General features: G+C 41.9%; 1 protein-coding gene across 4 annotated transcripts in view; it reads right to left on the bottom strand.

Moving 5' to 3' along the window:
• Positions 1–17754, bottom strand: part of PDE1C (phosphodiesterase 1C) — a 1454702-nt gene that overhangs the window by 302317 nt on the left and 1134631 nt on the right. For all 4 annotated transcript variants that reach the window (XM_077269307.1, XM_077269309.1, XM_077269308.1 and 1 more), the window contains one exon: positions 12291–12419. In XM_077269307.1, coding sequence (XP_077125422.1) covers positions 12291–12419 — 129 coding nt within the window. The remainder of the gene's footprint in view (positions 1–12290; positions 12420–17754) is intronic.

Below are 17754 nucleotides of genomic sequence, written 5' to 3'. Positions count from 1 at the left end.
ATCCGATGCATCCATCTGGACCACAAACTCCTTAGAGAAATCGGGTGCTACCAGTAGTGGCTGTTTGTAGAGGGCCAGCTTCAGTTCCTGGAAGGCCAACTCAGCTTCTGGAGACCACTTAGCCATAGCCGACTTCTTCTCTTTAAGGACATCTGTCAGAGTGGTGGCAACCATGGTGAAGTTTGGGATGAACCGGCGGTAGTATCCCACAATGCCCAGATATGCCTTGACCTGTTCCTTTGAGAGGGGCTGTGGCCAGCCCTGGATCGCCTCCACTTTATTTATCTGGGGATTTATTTCACACCTGCATACCACATAGCCAGGTATCTTGCTTCCTCCATTTCCAAGGCACACTTGTTTGGGTATGTGGAAAACTCTGCCTTCAGTAGAGCATCAAATACTGCCTGGACCTTGCTCTGATGGCTTCCCCAATCCTGGCTGAAGATTTCAATATCATCCAGGTAGGCCACTGCATACCTCTTGTGGGGGCTAGGATCCAGTTCATGGCTCTCTGTAACATTGCTGGAGCGCCTTGTAACCCAAACGGCATCCTTGTGCATTGGAAGCATCCATCTGGTGTCAAGAACTCAGTCTTTTCTTTGGTGCCCTGGGACATGGGGATTTGCCTATACCCTTTTGTGAGGTCAAGGGTAGTAATGTACTGAGCTGGCCCTAGCCTATCAATTAAGTCATCGACCCGGGTCATCGGGTAGGCATCAGTCTTAGAAACTTCATTCAGCTTCCGATAGTCATTGCACAATTGCCACTCCCCATCTGGTTTCGGCACTAGGACTATTGGGCTGGACCAGCCACTCTTGGATTCCTCGATGACTCCCAGGCTCAGCATCCACTTGAACTTCCTGGAGATCACCTCTCGACGTGATTTGGGAATCCAGTATGGCTTCAAGCTGACCCGGACATGAGGCTCTGTCAGGACATCATGCTCTATGACCCTCGTACAGCCTGGAAGATTTGAGAACAGGTCTCTGTTATGCTGTAGGAACTCTTAGCACTGCTGCTTCTGCAAGAGTGACAAGGTGTCTGCCACCTTAACATCTTCCACACTGACATCTGACTTGGCAATCAGATAAGGAGCTTCTCTGTCCTGCCACGGTTTGATCAGGTTCATGTAATACACCTGGTAGGGCTTCCGCTTCCCCGGTTGGTGGACTTTGCAATTGACCTCACCAACTTTCTCCACCACCTCATAGGGACCCTGCCACTTGGCCAGGAATTTTGTTTCCACCATGGGTACCAGCACAAAGACTCGATCGCCCTGGGTTGAACTGTCTTACCCTCGCTGACCTATTATACACCCTGGACTGGTCTTCCTGAGCCTTGAGGAAGTGCTCTTTTACAATGGGCATCATGTTGGAAATCCACTCTTGCATCTGGGTGACATGCTCTACCATGCTTCTATATGGGATTGTTTCAGCCTCCCAGGATTCCGTAGCCACATCCAGAAGCTGTCGAGGGTGTCATCCATAGAGCAGTTCAAATGGGGAGAAGCCAGTGGAAACTTGGGGAATTTCCCGGATGGAGAACAACAGATAAGGAAGCAGACAGTCCCAGTCTCGGCCGTCCTTCTCCACTGCTTTCTTTAGCATAGCCTTCAAGGTTTTGTTAAACCTCTCCACCAGCCCATTAGTCTGGGGATGGTACACTGAGGTTCTGAGCTGGGAAATTTGCAAGGTCTTGCAAAAAAGTTAATTCATCAGGGGAATGGCACATATATTATTTATCAGGAGTAATGGGCATCACATCCCTTCATTTGGGGATATAAGATAGGCAACGGCAATTATTTTTCCCAGACGGGGAAATGGGCCTCTAATATGTTTACATGTGATTTTATGTTGTTTGTATCATGCTCTATTTTTGTAGAAATTCTTTTAAAATAATTAAGTAAAACTTAAGCTTTAGTTCCATATATTTTTGCTATCTCTCTGATTACCGTATATACTCGAGTATAAGCCGACCCGAGTATAAGCCGACCCCCCTAATTTTGCCACAAAAAACTGGGAAAACTTATTGACTCGAGTATAAGCCTAGGGTGGAAAATGCAGCAGCTACCGGTGAATTTCAAAAATAAAAATAGATGCTCCATACCGTTCATTATTGCCCCATAGCTGTGCCATATAGTGCTCTGCACTGTTCATTATTGCCCATAGCTGTGCCATATAGTGCTGTGCCCTGTTCATTATTGCCCCATAGCTGTGCCATATAGTGCTCTGCACCGTTCATTATTGCTCCATAGCTGTGCCATATAGTGCTGTGCAACGTTCATTATTGCCCCATAGCTGTGCCATATAGTGCTCTGCACTGTTCATTATTGCCCCATAGCTGTGCCATATAGTGCTCTGCACCGTTCATTATTGCCCCATAGCTGTGCCATATAGTGCTGTGCACCGTTCATTATTGTCCCATAGCTGTGCCATATAGTGCTCTGCACTGTTCATTATTGCCCCATAGCTGTGCCATATAGTGCTCTGCACCATTTATTATTGCCCCATAGCTGTGCCATATAGTGCTCTGCACCGTTCATTATTGCCCCATAGCTGTGCCATATAGTGCTCTGCACCGTTCATTATTGCCCCATAGCCGTGCCATATAGTGCTCTGCACCGTTCATTATTGCCCCATAGCTGTGCCATATAGTGCTCTGCACTGTTCATTATTGCCCCATAGATGTACCATAGAAAGCTGTGCCATTGCTGCTGCAATAAAAAAAAATGACATACTCACCTCTCTTGCCCGCAGCTCCTCAGCGTCCCGTCCCGGGGTCTCTCTGCACTGACTGATCAGGCAGAGGGCGGCGCGCACACTATATGCGTCATCACGCCCTCTGACCTGCACAGTCAGTGAGGAGAGACGCCGGGAAGATGGAGCGGCACCCGGCGTGTGGAACGCAGACAGGTGAATATGTAATACTTACCTGCTCCCGGCGTCCCGCTCCTTCCCCCGGACAGCTGGTCTTCGGTGCCGCAGCCTCTTCCTCTATCAGCGGTCACCGTTACCGCTCATTAGAGAAATGAATATGCGGCTCCACCCCTATGGGAGTGGAGTCCATATTCATTTCTCTAATGAGCGGTCCCATGTGACCGCTGAACAGTTGAAGAGCTGCGGCACCCGGAGACCGTGGGACTGCAGGGACAGCGCCAGGAGCCCCGGAAGCAGGTAAGTATGCCTCAGCACCCTCTCCCCCTCACCCGCCGACCCTGCCGCCGACCGTGACTCGAGTATAAGCCGAGAGGGGCACTTTCAGCCCAAAAATTTGGGCTGAAAATCTCGGCTTATACTCGAGTATATACGGTAACTGCAGATTTTGTTGAGTGTTGAATACACAATCAGGAACATTTTCCTTTTTGTGCTACATAGCAATAAAAGACGTGACAGGTTCTCTTTAAAATTAAAATATCTATTTTTATCTAGGTATGGGACAAAATCATTGTCATTAAGTTTGAATTTTTCTTGCAAGAGATAAAAGCGATGCAATCCACTGTATGAACCCTTGCTATATTTATTGGCATTGATGTATTCACATGTATACAGAGGGTACAAGTTGCGTGTCTGAGATGTGTTCATTGGGACATCTCAAAAACAGACGGATGAGCATACAGATATATACCACTATATGATGGACGCTATGAGTACTTTATAAGAGATCGGAGGTAGTGAATATTTCTCGGTACAGTCTCTGGTGAGACGAAGGGCTGTATTTCCACAGAGCAAGACGCTGATTGAAAGTGGAATAATATTTAAGGGCTGACACAACAACCAGAAATTGTGAATTGAGTGTTATATGTCTGGAAACACCCTTATCCGAACTATAGTACTCTGCGTGACATCTATACCTCATTAGAGTGCCTTAGTCATTGTTGATTAATCTCAATAGGGCCCCCTATGAATGAGGATTATTCCCTAGTAATATAGGAGTGGTATTTCTTTTTATACTGCCTTTTTTAATATTTGTCTTTTTCTACACCTAGCACATTTCTTTATGCACGCTCACTTGCACTTTAGGATAGATATTTTTAATTTTATCTAGTAAAAGTTATGTTTTAATAATCAGTTAATATCTGCTGCTACTCTATATAATTTTTTCTCTGATTTTTAGTAACTAGGCCCTTGCTGATTTAAATATATTGTATACTGAGCATGGCAGGATTCTTGTCTACAGGTTTAGACACCAACTCATGGGTAAATGAGGCTAAATGTGTATTTTCTCATGGAGTATTTACGTAGAAAAAATATACACCATCATATAACGCAGCTTTCAAAGAATTGACAAAAATCTATAAGGAGCAAGTCACATCTTGGTGGGAGGTCCAGAGTCTGGACAGTTACATAAGGGCGGGCATTGTACCGAGGCACCTTAGAATTCCTATGTCCCCAGGTTATAGATATAAGAGCACCAATCTTATGAGCAAGTGGGAAAAAGAAGCCACGGAAAGTTCACTGAGGCTTATGCGATTACTTTTGGAAGAGAAAAGAGTTATGCTCAATAGCCTCAGCGATAACTTGAAGGAACAGATTGAGGTGACAAAAAAATTCTCAGGTGAAGCAGATTTTATAGCCAAAGAGAAAACACTGCAGAATACCATTAAAAAATATCAATACCACTTAAAAGAAAGGAAGCATAGATTTTTCATTAAGGACCTGCAGGAATTTCACGATAATAAGGCATACCCAGTACAAAACCCTAAACCATTAAGATCACAGAAGACTGACATATCCTCATCAGAGGCCGAATTTTTGGACTCAGAAACCAGATTCAGAGGTGCAAAGGGGAAGTCAAGGGGAAGGGGAGGCACACGTGGGGGTAGAGACGTTAGCAGAGGTTCTCTACAAGAAGAATATTTTTTAGACCAAGGCTACCCACTCAGAAACAGATACAATTTTCGGAACCCCACGTAAATAATCAGATTATTAACCTGTCATCAAAACCCCTCTCTAATGCACAAATGGCAGCCCTAAGTAAAGGACTGTCCTTTGTACCGACCTCTGATTTTGAAAGCTTTGAGGCAATAAAGGACCTAAATTTGTTTGCCCGTCGTTTAAAGTGGAGGAAACATTTTATAAGAGAGGACAAAAAGCAATGTGCAGACTTGGGAATAGATGGGGATCTCCTCAATGATGTAAGACTTCTGTTCCATCTTGACGACATAGACCCTAATACAATGGGAGCTGGACCTTTCACTAACCTTAAAAATAAAAGTGTACTGATGCCACTGTCTACAGGTGATGTGAGTACAATAGACGCTTTTCTAAACTTGGTGTCAAGAGACATAATGGAATTAGAGCAACAAAAGAAGGGTTGTTTTTATAATCTGTCTAAGCTAGAAATAGAGGGCCTACGTGAGTTAGAAAATGATAGCAACAGGGTAGTAAAACCATCTGATAAAGGGGGCAACATAGTGGTAATGGATGTATCCCAGTACAGGACCCTATGTTGCTCCCTTTTACAAACTGATATGGGATATGAGATACTCAAGAAGGACCCAACTGCTATGTATCAGAAGGAATTGAGAGAACTAGTATTAGAGGCATATGGACAAAAAGTAATTGACAGTAATGAGAGTACCTCCTGCCCACATATCCGGTGGTAGCTTCTTTTTATAGTTTACCAAAAATCCACAAAGGGACGAATCCCCTAAAAGGTCAACCCATTGTTGCAGAGATCGGTAGCCTTATCCAAAATCTAGGCAGATATGTAGACAAAATTTTGAGACCATTTGTTACTTCTTTATGTTCATATATAAGAGACACAACGGACCTTCTCCTTAAGCTAGAAAACATTGAGCTTGATCATGATATGATTTTGTGCTCTATTGATGTGGAAGCTCTATATTCTTCAATCCCTCACGATAAAGGCATCATGGCTGTGGACTACTATCTGAAGACACGAGGTCGACAATACGCCGATCACAATAAGTTCGTTTTACAGGCACTGGAATTCTGCCTCACTAGGAATTACTTTTTGTTCGACGGCGAATACTTCCACCAGCTCAGGAACACGGCTATGGGGAGCGCTTGCGCTCCTTCGTATGCTAACCTGCTCCTGGGCTGGTGGGAGGAAAACGTCTTTGGAGAAGCCACGTCTTTGACTGAAGACAATATCGTCTTGTGGCTAAGATACATAGATGACGTGTTTGTCATATGGAGAGGCAACAATGCCAGCTTTGATACATTTGTGACAGGCTTGAATTCTAATGACCTAGGTCTACATTTTACTTACGAGACAAACACCTCTAGCCTTCCCTTTCTGGATGTCCTAGTCAAAAAGGGGAGTGAGGGAGAATTATTGACTAGCACGTACAGAAAACCCACAGCATCTAATTCCCTCCTGAGATGGGAGTCTAATTATCTGGCCCCACTCAGGAGGGGTATTCCAAAAGGCCAGTATCTTCAGATATGAAGAAATTATTCTGTAGATATAAAGAACAAGCAAAGGATTTGAGGAAACGCTTTTGCGATCGTGGCTATCCTGATCGGGTTCTTAGAGAGGTATATAAGTTTGTGGGCCAGAAAGATAGAAGGGATCTACTCCAACCAACTGCACAGAAGAATGACAAAGATGATGGGACCATCAGGTTTATCACCAGATATAACAATGGCGCTAAACATCTGAGAGAGATCATACAACGCCATTGGTCTATTTTACAGATGGATGAGGACTTAAAAAGTGTTATCACCCCCTCCCCCAAAATTACGTTTAAAAGAGGAAGGTCTATCAAAGATAGGATAGTCCACAGCCATTTTGTCCCCCCGAGCCCGACTGACCCTACTTGGCTAAGCACAAAAACCAAAGGGTGCTATAAGTGTGGTAGCTGCAAATATAGCAGTTCAATTAGCCAAGGTAAAAACTTCGTTAGTAATGTGACGGAAAAAACCTTTAAAATAAATCACTTAATCAACTGCAAGATGAAAGGAGTGATTTATAAGATGACATGTAAATGTGGCATGGAATACATAGGGAAAACCACCAGGGAATTGTGAAGAAGGGTGGGTGAGAATCACAGGGATACTGTCAATCATAGAGATACCCCCATGGCCATCCATATTAACAACATGCACAATGGAGACCTGAAGATGATCAAGTTCATGGGGATCGACAGGGTACCCAAGGCACAGAGAGGGGGAAATTGGGACAGAAGTATCTTACAGTGAGAAACAAGATGGATTCACTGCCTACAAACCCTAAATCCAAAAGGGTTAAATGAACAACTTAACTATTCTTCCTTCCTGTGAGTGTAGTGCACAACAGGGACTGAAAGCAGGGCTAGCTGCCATTGAGTGGGGGCCCGCTGCGCAGGTCTAGGGTGCTAACCTCCGCATTAGGCAGGGCACAGTGGTAGAGAGGGGTTTCTAGGGACCATAATACGTAGGGTCACCCTTTTCTATCCTTTCCTACACTCTGGAGGGGTCCGTTGTGTCAAAAAATACTAGTTTTATTTTATTTTGATTCTTTTTCTGCCTGCCATTTCTCAAGTATGGCGGGGGTCCTCTCTCTGCATTCTGCTACATTTCTATGATGCAGTATCCATATGCGTAATATAAAAATGGCAGGGGTCCTCTCACTACATTCTGCGATTTTTTTTTTTATGCAGTATTCATATACGTAATATAAAAATGGCAGGTGTCCCCTCACTGCATTCTGCTATGTTTCTATGATGCAGTATTCATATGCGTAATATAAAAATGGCAGGGATCCTCTCACTGCATTCTGCTATGTTTCTATGATGTAGTATTCATGTGCATAGTGTAGGAATGGTGGGGGTCCTCTCTCCGCATTCTACTATATTCATATGCGTAATATAAGAATCAGACCACTTTGGTGGTACCTTATTCATGAGATGTAAATAGAAAGATACGAATGTAAAACTTTAAAAAAAAACCTGTACATGTCCTAACGAGGCATGGATAGAATGCGATATACTCCATCTATATTCGCGTGTAACTGTCTGCAGCATCAGCACACTTATTGAATAAGTGAAGCCTGTCAAGATGCAATATAGTACAGACAGTACACAGCGAACGGTAATGTTCGCGTACCCGGAAGTGACGCTGATGGTCCATTGAGGCCGGCGGCGTCTCAGTATCCAGGCACGATGCAGCCATAATTGAGCATGCGCCCAGTCTTCCGGAAGTGATGCATGCGGTTCACGACATACCGCTTGCGTCCCAGTGATCAAGTGCGACGTAGCCGTATCAGAGCATGCGCTCTGTATCCCAGAAGTGCCGACTTTGGTGTCCGAAAGTATGGCGCCAATCTGTTTGAATATCTATATAAGGCAGGTAACTAGAGGAGCACCGCAGCTCTGCTCATTCTTTGGTAATGTCATATTCCCCTGATGAATCATGGAGAGGAAACGCGTCGGGAGACATTAGGAGACAAAGGAACCGCACAGTAACATCATAATGAATACTGCTAGCGACAATTTTGCTGTACTTGAGGGTCTTTCAGCAATTAATCCTGCGGACCGAGATGAGTATGAAAATAACGCACAATTGAAATAATCCACTGTATGAACCCTTGCTATATTTATTGGCATTGATGTATTCACATGTATAAGGCGGGTACAAGTTGCGTGTCTGAGATGTGTTCATTGGGACATCTCAAAAATAGACGGATGAGCATACAGATATATACCACTATATGATGGACGCTATGAGTACTTTATAAGAGATCGGAGGTAGTGAATATTTCTCGGTACAGTCTCTGGTGAGACGAAGGGCTGTATTTCCACAGAGCAAGACGCTGATTGAAAGTGGAATAATATTTACGGGCTGACACAACAACCAGAAATTGTGAATTGAGTGTTATATGTCTGGAAACACCCTTATACGAACTATAGTACTCTGCGTGACATCTATACCTCATTAGAGTGCCTTAGTCATTGTTGATTAATCTCAATAGGGCACCCTATGAATGAGGATTATTCCCTAGTAATATAGGAGTGGTATTTTTTTTTATACTGCCTTTTTTAATGTTTGTCTTTTTCTACACCTAGCACATTTCTTTATGCACGGTCACTTGCACTTTAGGATAGATATTTTTAATTTTATCTAGTAAAAGTTATGTTTTAATAATCAGTTAATATCCGCTGCTACTCTATAAGAGATAAAAGGGAGAAAGGTTTTGCCATTATGTAGAAATAAATCTGAAACTAATTTGATGCCTTTCTTTTTCCAGTTTTCCAAACTTAAACAGAAATGGATTACCTCAAAAATTTCAATTGGTATTTCAGTTTCAAATCCTACAGGAGTCACTTTCAATGATTCATATAGGGATTTCCAAGATCTGATAGTCGCCGACATTGTCGGAGATCTTGGGGTGGGTAAATTATAGTCAAACAAGTGAAAAAAGATCAGAGTTTTTAGCAAAATATTCTTATTAAAAGATTTTTCTTAGAATGGCCAACTAGACAAATTACTAGTTGTTATCCATTGAAAGCTCTGTCAGGGATGTTAAATAATAGGAAGAGATATTTGGTATTCCCAGGCCCCCATTTTTTTATTGTTTTGAAGTGTTTTGTTAGCAACATGTGGATTTTTATTTTTCCACACAAATCTTGACAACTGAGCTTGAAACTTAGAGATCAATTTCTTTTTAATTAGAAAAGGAATAACTTTGAAGATGTCCAGTAATTTGGGTAGTACAAACATTTTGCAAGTTATAATTCTCCCTAACCATGAGAGTTCATGTTTAGATATTTTCAATAAATCTTCTTGTATAGTCTACAGGGTCATTTAACATGCATCAATTTGTTCGGATCTCTTGTAATTTCAATACTCAAATATGGGATAGTTTGCCCCTCCATTTTTATTCAAACTCGACCTGAATTATTTGTTTAAGCTCATCATTTTTTCTGTTTAAGTCTAAAATTATTGATTTAGGTAAATGTATCTTACAATAAGAGTTCTTCACAAATTCTTCAATTTCTTTAGAAATTTCTCTGAAGGATAGTATTGGATTTGTCGCAAAAAGAATGACTGATTTTATAATTTGCATCTCCATAATTAGTGCAAAAATAATAAGGAATAATTGACAACCTTACCTGGTGCCAATTGAAATTTTAACAGCATCTGATGCGTGCTTATTGGAAACCACTCTAGCCGATGGATTATTATATAGATTCCTTTCATTGTTGGGCTGATGAAGCCAAACTTTATTGAAGTTTTTTGTAAAAAAATCCCAGTGGATTCTGTCAAAGGCTTTCTCCGGATCTAATGAAAGGAGCAGGGAAGGTTCTCATATTTGACTGTAGGTACTATGTTCTTTTCTTTGTAGGCCTCATTCTGTTTTCAGTAAACAGAAGAGTGATGTGCTTCACACAAAAACCTCAATTTCAGTTTCATCTGTCAACAAGACGCTTTTCCAGAAAGATTTTGGGTCGCATACATTTTGGCAAACTGCAGTCTAGTTTTTTATGTCTGTGTCAGCAGTGGGTTCCTCCTGGGTCTCCTGCCATAGTGCTTAATTTCATTCAAATATTGAAGGATAGTTTCCACTGACACTGATGCACCCTAAGCTCACAGAACAGTTTGAATTTCTTTGGAACCTGATTGGGGCTGCTTATCCACCATCTGGATTATCCTATGATGTAACCGTTCATCAATATTTTCTTTGCCGTCCACATCCAGGGAGATTAGTTACAATGCCATGGGTTGTAAACTTCTTGGTTATGTTGTGCACTGAGGACAAAGGGTCATCAAGATCTCTGTAGATGGAATTGTAACCTTGAAATTGATGATATTTTTCAATAATTTTGGTTCTCATGTCATCAGACAGTTTTCTTCTCCTCTTTCTGTTCTCCATGCTTAGTGTGGCACACACAGACACATAATGCAAAGTTTGAGTCAATAATGCAAAGTTTGAGTCAATTTCTCCCCCTTTTTATCCTGCTTCAAGTGTAGTTATCATATTGCTCAAACCTGTTACTTGCCACAGGTGAGTTTGAATGAGCATCACATGCTTGAAGAAAAGTTGTTTACCCACAATTTTGGAAAGGTGACAACAATTTGGTCAGGCCCATTTTTGTGATTTTATTTAAAATTACCATATATGCTTGTGTATAAGCGGGGTTTTTCAGCCAATTTTTTTGTGCTGGAAATACCCATCTCGGCTTATACACGAGTCATTGTCCCAGAATATGGCGGGGGAGGGGGAGTGGCGGAGAAGGCATGGAGAGAGGTGAATATTCAATCCCTTAATGATCAGGAACACATGATCGCTTGGCTACAGGAGCTGCTGGCAGCAGAACAAGATGCTGCGAGGGCACACAGGAAAGGTAAGTAGGATTTTTTTATGCTTTTTTCATGGGAGCCATACATACAAGGATGGGGATGAGAAGCCATGCATACAAGTATGGGGATAAGGAGCCATGCATACAAGGATGGGGATAAGGAGCCATGCATACAAGGATTGGGATAAGGAGCCATGCTTACAAGGATGGGGATAAGAAGCGATGTAAACAAGGCTGGGGATAAAAAGCCATGCATGCAAGGATGGAAATAATGAGTCATGCATACAAGGATAGGCTTGAGGAACCATGCATACCAGAGTAGGGATTAGGGGACAATGCATACCCAGCTTATACTCTGGTCAATAAGTTTTCCCAGTTTTTCGAGGCAAAATTAGGTGCCTCAGCTTATACTCGGGTCGGCTTATACACGAGTATATACGGTATGTCCAATTGCCTTTTTTCTCAGTTTTTTGTGTTGTTCCAACACAATTGTTTTTCTGAACAATTTCATGGGTGCCAACACATTCGCCCATTACTGCATTACTGTATAGTTTGTATAATTTGCCATAAAATTATAGAATTGTCTCAAAGCATCTCCTGGCCTCCTTACAGTGGTTGACTGGCTGCTGTATATATAGATAGATATCAGCCAACTTTCAGTAAATACAAAGGAGGTGGGGAAAGACAAGGGGATCGCCCATCTAATGAGTAAGGAAGACTCAGAACTGTGAGCCCACTGTATTCCTTGATTGGTCCTATCGGCTATATATTTGGGCTAAAAGAAAAGGACACAGAATGCTTCCTTTAAAAGGACATCAATTGTAAGTTAAAGGCACTTTTTGATATTTGGGCTAAAAAGAGACAAGATATAAATAGATCAAATAGATAATTAAATAAGGCTGACACCTGCAAAATGAAATTTTAGATCAGCAACACCATGTACGAATGGAACTTATGGAACCATAACTACTGAACACTAAAGAATGATAGCTCCTTATAATTTTAATTACATTTTACTAAAATGTATATTGCTTACACATCTCACCTCCAGTCATCCTTGGAAAGGTTATAAAGTATATTCATTTCTTCATCATCCTGAAGGAGGCGATATGCTGCACTTACATGGTGGTTTTCAAGTACAGATCGGTCATTGTATAGAATAGCAGGATCTGATCTGAAAAAAGAATCAAACAATTTAATCACAGTTATTATGATTAATGAGAAAGATAAAACTGGAAATCTTATATGCAACTTTAGAACAGAAACAGAATAACAATGCGAGTAATTAATTTTTTATTACTGCACTTTCTCTGTCCTAACATTTCAGCCAGGTATGTTTTATTCTGCAACCTTGCAGCATTTCAGTGTCAAAATTGTTGTAAAAGTTGTCTGTGGACAATACAACTCAGGTGACTAGGCCAATAGGCTCGTCCATGGCATCTTCTCTCTGCACATTTTCCCTTAAAGGAAAATTGTCAACAGAAAAAAACACCATTCCACTCTGCACCACATTTTGACTGAAAAAAACAGAAATGTGGCAATTTAAGAAAAAAAGAAAACTGAAATGTCATATGGTCATAAATATTCAGACCCTTTGCTCTGACTTCAGATGTTCTACTCCTTCATTGGAGTCCAGCTGTGTTTAATTACACTGATAGGACTTGATTTGGAAAGGAACACACCTGTCTATATAAGACCTTACAGCTCACAGTGCATGTCAAACCAAATGAGAATCATGAGGTCAAAGGAAGAGGCCAAGGAGCTCAGAGACAGAATTGTGGTAAGGCACAGATCTGGCCAAGGTTACAACAGAATTTCTGCAGTATTCAAGGTTTCTAAGAGCACAATGGCCTCCATAATCCTTAAATGGAAGAAGTTTGGGACCACCAGAAGACTTCCTAGACCTGGCTGTTCAGCCAAACTGAGCAACCATGGGAGAAGAGCCTTGGTCAAAGAGGTAAAGAAGAAGCCCAAGACTGAAGAAAATTCCACAAAGTCAACTATCACTACGGCCCTCCACCAGCAGGCCTTTATGGCAGAGTGGCCCAACGGAAGCCTCTCCTCAGTGCAAAAGATATGAAAGCACGCATAGAGTTTGCTAAAAAACACATGAAGGACTCACAGACTATGATAAATAAGATTCTCTGGTCTGATGAGACAAAGATAAACCTTTTTAGTGATAATTCTAAGTGGTATGTGTGGAGAAAACCAGACACTGCTCATCACCTGCACAATACAATACCAAGAGTAAAACATGGTGGTGGCAGCATCATGCTATGGGGTGTTTTTCAGCTGCAGGGACAGGATGACTGGTTGTCATTGAAGGAAACATGAATGTGGCCAAGTACAGAGATATCCTGGATGAAAATGTCTTCCAGAGTGCTTTGGACCTCAGACTTGGCCGAAGGTTCACCTTCCAACAATCCAACGACCCTAAGTACACAGTTAAAACAAAAAAGAGTGGATTCAGAACAATTCTGTGACAATTCTTGACTGACACAGCCAGAGCCCTAACTTAAACCCAATTGAGCATTTCTGGAGAGACCTGAAAATGGCTGTCCACCAACGTTCACCATCCAATCTGACAGAATTGGAAAAGATCTGCAAGGAACAATGGCAGAGGATCCTCAAATCCAGGTATGAAAAACTTGTTGCGTTATTCCCAAGAAGATTCATGGCTGTACTAGTTCAAAAGGGTGCTTCTACTCAATACTGAGCAAAGGGTCTGAATACTTATGACCCTGTGATATTTCAGTTTTCCTTTTTTAATAAATTTGCAAAAATTACTACCTTTCTTTTTTTCAGTCAGGATGGGGTGCAGAGTGTATATTAATGATGAAAAAAAATAACTTTTTTGAATTTACCAACTGGTTGCAATGAAACAAGGAGTGAACATTTTAAAGGGGTCTGAATACTTTCCGTACCCACAGTAGAGCCAATCACGGGGAAGACTGCTGCCTTGACAGACATCCAGAAGGCAGTCATTGACACACTCCACAAGGAATGTAAATTTTGCACTTCATTTAGAAATCAAGGTCCCTGAGTCTGGAGGAAGAGTGGAGAGGCACACAATCCAAGCTGATTTAGGTCTAGTGTGAAGTTTCCACAACCTGTGATGGTTTGGGGAGCCATGTCATCTGCTAGTGTAAGTAAGTCTACTGTGTTCTATGAAAACCAAAGTCAGCGCAGTCATCTAATAGGAAATTTTAGAGCACTTCATGCTTCCCTCTGCCGTTTTAGAGATTAATTTCCTATCTTTATTACTGAGATATGAGCTCTGACATTCTCTCACTATTCTAAATTACCCTACAATAGCTGCTGCATTCCCTGTCTAGACTTTTATACAAATTATGCTTGTCACTCCTGATTGGCTACTCTATAATATATGATTTGATAGCTGCAAAGCATTATGAGCAATCCCATGCCTTTGCGGTCATATCAGTCTTCTGTGACTAATGCAATCTTCTACAATGTGAAAAAAGTCAGCAAAATGTTTTCCATGACCGGTGCCAATCGCAACATATATTTTTCAAATTCACCAGGATCTATGAAATTCATAAAATTCAACCCAAATTCGATGTGTATTGAATCAATTCACTTATGTCAATCTATTGCACTTCTAAAATGCAACTTCCGTTGGCAGTATGCTTTTTATGACTGTCTCAAAGTTTAGTTCTTGAAATATGATCTTTTAAACTAAATATTTTCATTTTCCTTATTTTTTTATTTCTGGATAAAGATTATTATAATAACAATAATACTGATGATATAATAATATTAAATAATAATAATCATCCTATTTCAGATTTATTTTTGCTCTTAGAGATCTTTATGACTAGACATTTCTCATGTGAATGACTAGCTTCATTCAGAATGAAGATTGCTTACTGACATTTAGAAAATATATTCAAAATGGTAAAATTCAGGACATCAAAACATTTAAGAAAAAAAATCTTGCCGTCATTTTCAATACTTTACAGTAAAAAGATATGAAACATTATACACACACTGTTAAATTATTTAAAAAACTATGAAAATGAAATTCAAATGGAAGCTGGCTCTGAAAATCTGTTTCTAGTTTTTAATAATGTAATTCTAATTAGTTTAGTAAAAGTTTAGATTTTTAGTTCCATTAACATGAGTATAGAGGCCAAATTGAATTTGATTCTCAGTGTTTAAAGGGGTTGCCCAATAAACAACATTTATCTACAAGATGGAAAAGGAGAGCAGATAAATTAGCTTAGTTCTTAACTAGTGTGTTTCTGTGGTTTATATACACTGCTCAAAACATAAAGAGAACACTTAAAGAACAGAATATAACTCCAAGTAAATCTATTGTGAAATCAAACTGTCCACTTAGGAAGCAACACTGTTTGACAATCAATTACACATGCTGTTGTGCAAATGGAGTAGACAACATATGGAAATTATTGGCAATTATCAAGACACACTCAATAAAGGAGTGGTTCTGCAGGTGGGGACCACAGACCACATTTCAGTACCAATGCTTTCTGGCTGATGTTTTGGTTACATTTGAATGTTGGTTGTGCTTTCACACTCGTGGTAGCATGAGACGGCCTCTACAACCCACACAAGTGGCTCAGCTAGTGCAGCTCATCCAGGATGGCACATCAATGTGAGCAGTGGCAAGACGGTTTGCTGTGTCTGTCAGTACAGTGTCCAGAGGCTGGAGGAGCTACCAGGAGACAGGCCAGTACACCAGATAGCGTGGAGGGGGCTGTTAGGTGTCGAGTTCCCGCCGCTGCACAGAGGGAATCTCGAACCACCTCCGCTGCGGTCTCCCATTCTTCTTCAGCCGCAGTGGAGCCTGCTCAGCGGAGACGTCGGTCCCAGCATCTGGCTCAGGCAGATACTGTGCGCTTGGTTACTGCTGATCTTCCAGGCTCAGCCATTGTAACCAGCACTGTTCTGCTGCGAGCAGATGCTCCTGGGACTAAGTCCTGCTTTTCCGCTACTGATCATGCCCAAGGGACGACCTCTCATTGGAGGTCGGGGGTCATATGCTCAGATCCTGAAGCAGTTCCTTTTGGACCACTAGGAAGGTCCTGGAGAGCTTTCTCTATAAAAGGTTTGCATGGCCGCACAGCCATGCGCTAGTATCAACCTATGTTTATGAGCTTAGCTACCTTGTGGTCTGTGTCTGCATGTGCTCAGGGTCGGCTGTATAGCCACTAGAATTCCAGCACCTCCAGAGAGGAGTTTGTGTGTGTGAATTTAGGGCTGGCGTACAGCCACTAGAATTCAAGCACCTCCGGAGAGGAGTAATTTGTGTGCTATGCTTACTGTAAGACCACTGTATGCTATCTGCTCTGTTAGTGAGCTGTGATCCTCTGTGAAGTTAACAGGGCACAGCGTTATCCTAATCCCTGCGACTCTGTGAAGCAACAGATTTCGCTCCTATACAGACCGGGTGACGGAACCCATGTCTATTCAGGCGCTATACCGCCATATAGTGCCGCCATTTACTAGCAGCATGGTGGACCCTGGCCTGCGAACGCACCTGTATGATCTCAATATTTACTCGGTGCGTTCCGTCAGCCCTAACAGGGGCAGTAGGAGGGCAACAAACCAGCAGCAGGACTGCTACCTCAGCTTTTCTACAAGGAGGAACAGGAAGAGCACTGCCAGAGCCCTGCAAAATGACCTCCAGTAAGCCACAAATGTGCAGGTGTCTGCACAAACGGTTAGAAACCAACTCCATGAGGATGGTCTGAGTGCCCAACATCCACAAATGGGGGTTGTGCTCACAGCCCAACACCGTGCAGGATGCTTGGCATTTGCCACAGAACACCAGGATTGGCAAATTCATCACTGGTGTCCTGTGCTCTTCAGAGATGAAAGCAGGTTCACACTGATCACATGTGACAGACGTGACAGAGTCTGGAGGTGCCATGGAGAGCGATCTGCTGCTTGCAACATCCTTCAGTATGACCGGTTTGGCAGTGGGTCAAAAAACACCTCTAAGAAGAATATGGGGTTACAAATCAGTTTGGGCACCACAAAAAGAATACAACCCTCTAAAATATAACTTTTATTAATCTAGTTCTAAAATGTCAGACTCATGGTGACAATGATACTCACAAATATCCAAAAAACATCAAATGACTTTTATACTTAAAGTAATAGGAGGAGGGGGATTACTTTCACCCTAATGGGCCCTACCCATCTGCGGAGGTTGGCACCCTAATTATTGACAATATGGCGCCCCAGCTCAACATCAGTATCCCTAAAGTCCCTAAGTCACCCTAACATACCAAAAATGGGAGACACAAAAAAAAAACACACACACACACACACACACACACAAATAACCGAAAAAGCCCCTATAGGGGAGACTGTCATGGATCCCAATGGCTGGCGATCGCACTGGACAAGCAAAATAACATAAATAACGGACGAGCTCTAGGGTGATGGAACCTGGGCTGACCGCTGCCCTACTCCTGACAAACACAACTAGAAATAGCCAGGGAGCGTGCCTACATTGATTC

This window comes from Ranitomeya variabilis, chromosome 6, assembly GCF_051348905.1.
Source record: "Ranitomeya variabilis isolate aRanVar5 chromosome 6, aRanVar5.hap1, whole genome shotgun sequence".
In the NCBI taxonomy this organism is placed as follows: Eukaryota; Metazoa; Chordata; class Amphibia; order Anura; family Dendrobatidae; genus Ranitomeya; species Ranitomeya variabilis.
This window is presented reverse-complemented; position numbering and strand designations above follow the sequence as displayed.